The sequence below is a fragment of the Thunnus thynnus genome, chromosome 2 (assembly GCF_963924715.1).
Source record: "Thunnus thynnus chromosome 2, fThuThy2.1, whole genome shotgun sequence".
NCBI classification, from domain to species: Eukaryota; Metazoa; Chordata; class Actinopteri; order Scombriformes; family Scombridae; genus Thunnus; species Thunnus thynnus.
The window spans coordinates 18,786,302-18,792,301 of NC_089518.1; the positions used below are offsets into that span (position 1 = coordinate 18,786,302).

Below are 6,000 nucleotides of genomic sequence, written 5' to 3' on the forward strand. Positions count from 1 at the left end.
ATACTGGGATCTGATATTGATATCTGATAGATTGTCATTACTGTAAAAACAACAAAATGTCCTTTCAGAGTAATAATGCAAAGAAGAGTACAGAAGAGCACATTACTTTCCTTATTACTCATTTATTTGCCAAAGACATTAATCATTTGACATTAAATATTGATTTCAACATTTTTTATTAAAGGCTTAAGTTACTCAGATGCCTTTGCCAAAGTCTACTCCACATACTCCAGACGGTTTAAAGCAGCCAAGGGAGTATGAATCAGAGGCCTGTTATACAGAACTATACTTCTATGGGCCACTCACAATTAAATATTCCTTTTAAGCTCTAAAGTAACCACATACACTATAACTCCTAGTCTCCTCAGGGTTGACTGTAATGTACACCCAGAGAACTTTACAATACTACCACAGCCATACACATTCACAACATGTAAGTTTATCAAAATGTACAACTTTGTTTTTTGATTTTTAATATTATAATTTTCCAATCAACAGAGCTACATACAGCCACGCAGATGCACACTGAGCTGGTCTCAGACACTGGCTACAAAGTCCAGGCTGTACTGATAGAAGAGGAGGAGGAGGAAGACGAGGTGGAGGAGAACGAGGAAGATAAGGCCGGAACACAACCGCAGCCTTGTGCCTTCACTACAGAACCAGTCCAGAGAGAAGCGGAGGAGCAGGAGCAGGTGGAGGAGAAGTGCGAGCAGGTGCAGGAGACATATGAGCAGGTGGAGGAGAAGTACGAGCAGGTGGAGGAGAAGTACGAGCAGGTGGAGGAGAAATACGAGCAGGTGGAGGAGAAGTATGAGCAGGTGAAGGAGACGTACGAGCAGCAGGAGGAGGAGAAGGACGAGCAGCAGGAGGAGGAGAAGGACGAGCAGCAGGAGGAGGAGAAGGACGAGCAGCAGGAGGAGAAGGATGAGCAGCAGGAAGAGGAGAAGGATGAGCAGCAGCAGGAGGAGGAAGAGGAGGAGAAGGAGGAGGAGGGATTAAAACAAGAGGCTGAACCTCCATCACTAGAGGAGCCTGTGGAATTGCTGCAGGAGGAAGAAGAAGAGGCAAAGGACGATAGAGAGCACAACAACCAATCAGAAGACAGGAAGACAGAAGAAGACAGAAGCCAGGCCCCTGCTGAACCTGCTGAGCTTTTAGAGAAAGAGGAAGAACCAGCAGTTACAGGTACCTCTTGTTCTTGGATGTAGTTATGTTGAGATGATCGATGTTCTATAAGGAGTATTGTGTTTGTCAAAAATTAAAAAAATAGATTTTACAGAACACAGTAGCAAAAGCTTACAATCAAATCATTATTTCAGATGCTGAACCAATTTGTCAGGAAATCAAACACGAGACTGTGGTCCTGTCAAGCAACGGGATCACAAATGGAGATGACACACAGGAACAGAATGGCATAGGTTTGACAACAGATCAGTTCAAACAATATTAAAATATTATTGTACAATGATAACACAATACATACATACATCAATTACTCTGTGCTGGTCAGAATGTGATGAATGCTTTCCACACTGGTCTTTCTCAGAGCGATCTTTGAGCCCATCTGACACTGAACTCAGCTCCCCAGAGCTGGGTGTGTGCTACGATCTCCGTGGCACAGCAGAGGAAGATGACATCAATGAAGATAAGGAACAGGAGATCTCAGAAAATGGACAAGAGGTACTGTATCTACAAACACTAACTGTGCTTGTACTGTCTTGCACAAAGCTAATTACTCCAAAATCAGTCAAGCAATTAAAAAAAAAAAAACTCTTTTTAAAAAAAATATTTTCCATTTGAGTTTTTGACTGGGTCCAAAATCTCCAACATCTCTTACACAGTTATTTATTTTATGAACATTATTTTTTTAATAAAGAAATTATATGCACATTTAAAAGTACAATAAAATATGCTGTGCAGGAAATAATTTATTGAAAACAAGAAAAAATATAGGCTTATCTTTAACATTAAAGTTTATTTGAAGAAAGTTTCTGTGAAAGTGATTACATACTTATTTTCCTCTATTCTGCCTTATGATTTAAGTTAAAAAAGACATTTATTTCATGATTAAAGCCTTTATGTCGCTCTATTTTCCTCTGCACTTTAGGTTTTAGCCGAGCGACAAATGTGCGTCCGAGCTCTGTATGACTACCAAGCAGGTAAGCTGCCATTTAGAGGATAATCGCCACGCATGTGCACATAAAGTGCCTCCACTTAGAGTAATTACACTGTGATTAGCGGGTTTTCACCATGTTATCTTGCGGTTCCCACAGAGGACGAATCCGAGATCTCCTTTGAACCTGGTGACATCATCAGGGACGTGGAAACGGTGGACAAAGCCTGGTGGAGAGGGTGGAGCAAAGATGGCCGACAAGGCTTGTTCCCTGCCAATTATGTGGAAACCATATAGGCAGACAGACTCACACTAGCACAAACACAGACACACACATACACACACATACACACACTCAGGGACACCTTCACCCCTCATCTTCATGCATGTTTTTACCTTAATCCTCCCACAGAATCTTTGTATTCTCTATTTTGTAGAAAGGATAAAGAAAAAATGTGACTCTATTTTGATGTTCTTTGATAAAAACAAAATATTCTCACAAGTATGCAGAAATTACCCTGCCTCATTTTCTTGGATGAAATAGTCGAGACCTTTTCCTGGACCAAAATAACTTATTTCCTCTTGAGATACTGTAGGAATGTTGGAGGGAGGGATCAGATCACAATGACAAACGATCACAAACTTGCTTTTCTTATAAGAAACACAAACAGATTTTTAGAGTGTATAGTTTTCCTTTTGATCCACACATATAACAAGCCTTCTATTCTGCTCACCGTTTGCTTTGTGTGTTACATTGCTAAAAATTAATTTACTGCTCTTGACTGGTATATATAATCAAGATACATGTATCACCCATCAACATATAATCATATTCCTGTATTTTCCTGAGTTATTTTATAGCACTATATTTTTTACTGACAGCCTCTTTTAATTACCCACTGAAAAACAAAACAGCAGCATAACAAAAGATTAACAAGCTGAGGAAAAAGGCCTGTACCTGTATTTCTCTATCACACTTTGAGACGAGGTTGTATTTTGTTCATGTGGTGATGTCCTTCCATTCATTTTGTGATTATGTCTGATATTGTTTTTTGTTCTAGATTTTAAGAAATTAAAGGATTATGTTGACACACAGATGATATACAAAAAATATTCCAACTTTAATCTTCTGTAATATCTTAATACATTACACTGTATATAAGAATGTATAGAAAAAAACAAATATCTTCTCTTTTTCTATACTTGGCTTGTATGTTTGTATGTTGTATGCTTATTTGATTACATGTATGTTCTTTGTATTTACTCCAAACTTACAAATATATAGCATCTTTAAACTCAAAAGGTTTTATTAAAATGTTTTCTTTTCTTCATTACTTTTCATATTTACTGTTTTCAATGGCCAAACAGAACAAGTCTCAAATTTTTTTTTATTAATATTAGGTGCTATTACTGTTATGACAACATTTTAGAGATTTTTGAGTGTCCACATTTTTGCTAAGATGAATCCATAACATCTCAAATATGTTGGTTTATGGGCTCAGTCTTGTGTCTGTTAATCTTAGAACTAAAAAAAACAAAAAACAAAAAAAAGTCTGATTTTCTTCATCTTAATCAGAACACAGTGCTGCTACATAACAACTGTACCCACAGACATTTTGGATTTGGAAGGATTTCTAAAAATCACAAAAACACATTATACATTACATAGTAACTACTTGAAAAATGAAATTGTCATATTTCCCTAAGCCATCAGGTATTAAAGACATACACAAGTTGACTAATTAGCATTAGTTAATGAAGTGATCATGAACAAGTGATTACTGGTCACTGAAAAAGGACAGAACGCATTTAATTTCTCATTAAGTAAGCAGACAGATTCATCTCTATATTTTATTTATGCTTTGATGGACATTGTGCAGTATTGTGGTTTCTTTGTGAGGTTGTTCATCCCAAAAATATTTGTTTTGTTGTATTTATTTAATTTAAGCACTGATTCTTAAATGAATTGTGTAAAGGTTAAAAAAAAAAAAAGTTTTTGAATTGTAATGCTATATTTGAACCCATAGGTGGAGACATTGCCTTTTCCAATGTGTCACTGCTAACACTATTGAGAGTGTGCCCACTGATTTGAACAGATTCCTGAGAACAAAATGCAAAATATTTTGACAGGCAAAGAGAAGGCTCATTGTTACACACATTTTAGAAGCAGGGTATCCAGACGTTCTCAAAGCTAAAAATTGCTAATGCTGCTACACCTCAAACAGGATTTTCCCCTAGGGTAATAATGATTGATTGAATATGACATTAATATTTCTTAACCACACACCTTTAATATTTATGGAGTTGAGCTAGGTTACGCTGTTGTAGTGCCAGTTCAATAACAGTGTTTGGCAGATGCGCCTCTGTTCTGAAATAGAGAGGTAATGTTTGACATGGGTCTCATCCTGCCTGAACTGATGCCTGTTGACAGACTGAATAAATCTATCCAGGAGACTATTCTGTCGAGGTTATCCCAGGAGGCTAATCATCAGTGAAATGTGTGAAAAGGTGATGAGCCTCTTATGAAATACTAATTGGGTTGCAAGGAGAAGACCGTGAAAAGCTCAAATGAGCAAGATTGAGAGATAGAAAAAAGTCGTTAATTTTAGTTTTAAACAGGTAGATAAAATAAACAACATATATTACACACATATACATCCATATATATGTGTATATATATATTAAAAAGACAAATAAATCTGACTGACAAGAGCCGTGACAGTTTACACACACACACACACACACACACACACACACACACACACACACACACACACACACACATCTATATATATATTTATATTTTACATTTGTGTATGCGAGAAAGATAAATAGCCGCAAAGTTAGAGATAAAGTGAGAGAGAGAGGACATCTGGACAGAGAATGTGAAGGCAAATTGGTCTCGACAGTTGTGTCCCCCTTCTCCTGCTTCACCATATCCCCGTTCCCATGGTCATCCCCACAACTCAAGAGATCCCTTGTCTCTTCAGATTAAGCAGAGTGATAGGGAGACACTGGCTAATGTGCCAGTCAACTCTCCCTTCCCCTTTGTCTTTAGGCTGTTCCTTCATTCTGTGACCCTCATCAGTAACAAAACCCTTCAACCAGGGTGCTAAACTAACAGAGAAGAGCCCCTTCCCCCTCCCCCTGACTTTCCCTTTATCTCTTACTTAACTGACAGACCCTATCTGACCGGTGGAGGACTGACAAGTGTGGGACGGCCGAGGTGAAGTGGCGGTAGGGAAGTGCCACTCATTGTAGTGTTATCAGCACAAAGGCCAACGACAGAAGCCTAATCTGACCTGGCTGCTGATGGCTCGTGGCTCACTGGCTACATTTCTGCTCTGAAACAGATCCTGGCAGCCCCCGAGATACTTGGAAAGGAGGATAAGCACATGTATGCACATGGGCACGGATGCACACATGAAACACATGTACATGTACACGCAACCGCAGATGCCCACTATTCTTAGCTCTCGTTTCTGATGCAACCTCCTTCTCCTTGCCACTCCTCAATCCCTGCCTGTCATCGTCTAACTAATAGTTTGCTGCAACTTTTTGTTATTAATTATGTGTTTGGGAGAGGTATCAGTTTACAGGAGACAAAAATCTTACCAGAGCAGTCTCATAACTCTGTGTTCAGCCTCTCCTCTTTACTGTACTCTAGCTGCAAGCACCTGTGTGCAAGTGAAAGCAAATGGGACTTGTTTTCTTTTTGGCCCATTGTTCTGTAGAAGCAAGGAAACATGTGAAGAACAGAGTTACCCCGTCTCTCCTCAAGGCTTCAGGTTACCTCACCAGTCTTTGTGCCAGAGGGCTGCCCATTTGGATCTTCTGCACTTGAAAGTGCGATGAAATTTAGGTTTTCGAAGGTTTGGCAGAGCTCA

At 38.9% G+C, this 6,000-nt stretch overlaps 1 protein-coding gene across 1 annotated transcript in view; it reads left to right on the plus strand.

Moving 5' to 3' along the window:
• The window catches only part of si:dkey-40c11.2 (drebrin), a 30,961-nt gene extending 27,519 nt beyond the window's left edge, over positions 1–3,442 (plus strand). The window contains exons 12-16 of the mRNA XM_067607887.1: positions 499–1,185; positions 1,320–1,418; positions 1,547–1,680; positions 2,108–2,159; positions 2,274–3,442. Coding sequence (XP_067463988.1) covers positions 499–1,185; positions 1,320–1,418; positions 1,547–1,680; positions 2,108–2,159; positions 2,274–2,410 — 1,109 coding nt within the window. The 3' untranslated portion in view covers positions 2,411–3,442. The remainder of the gene's footprint in view (positions 1–498; positions 1,186–1,319; positions 1,419–1,546; positions 1,681–2,107; positions 2,160–2,273) is intronic.
• Positions 3,443–6,000: the final 2,558 nt, after the last annotated feature.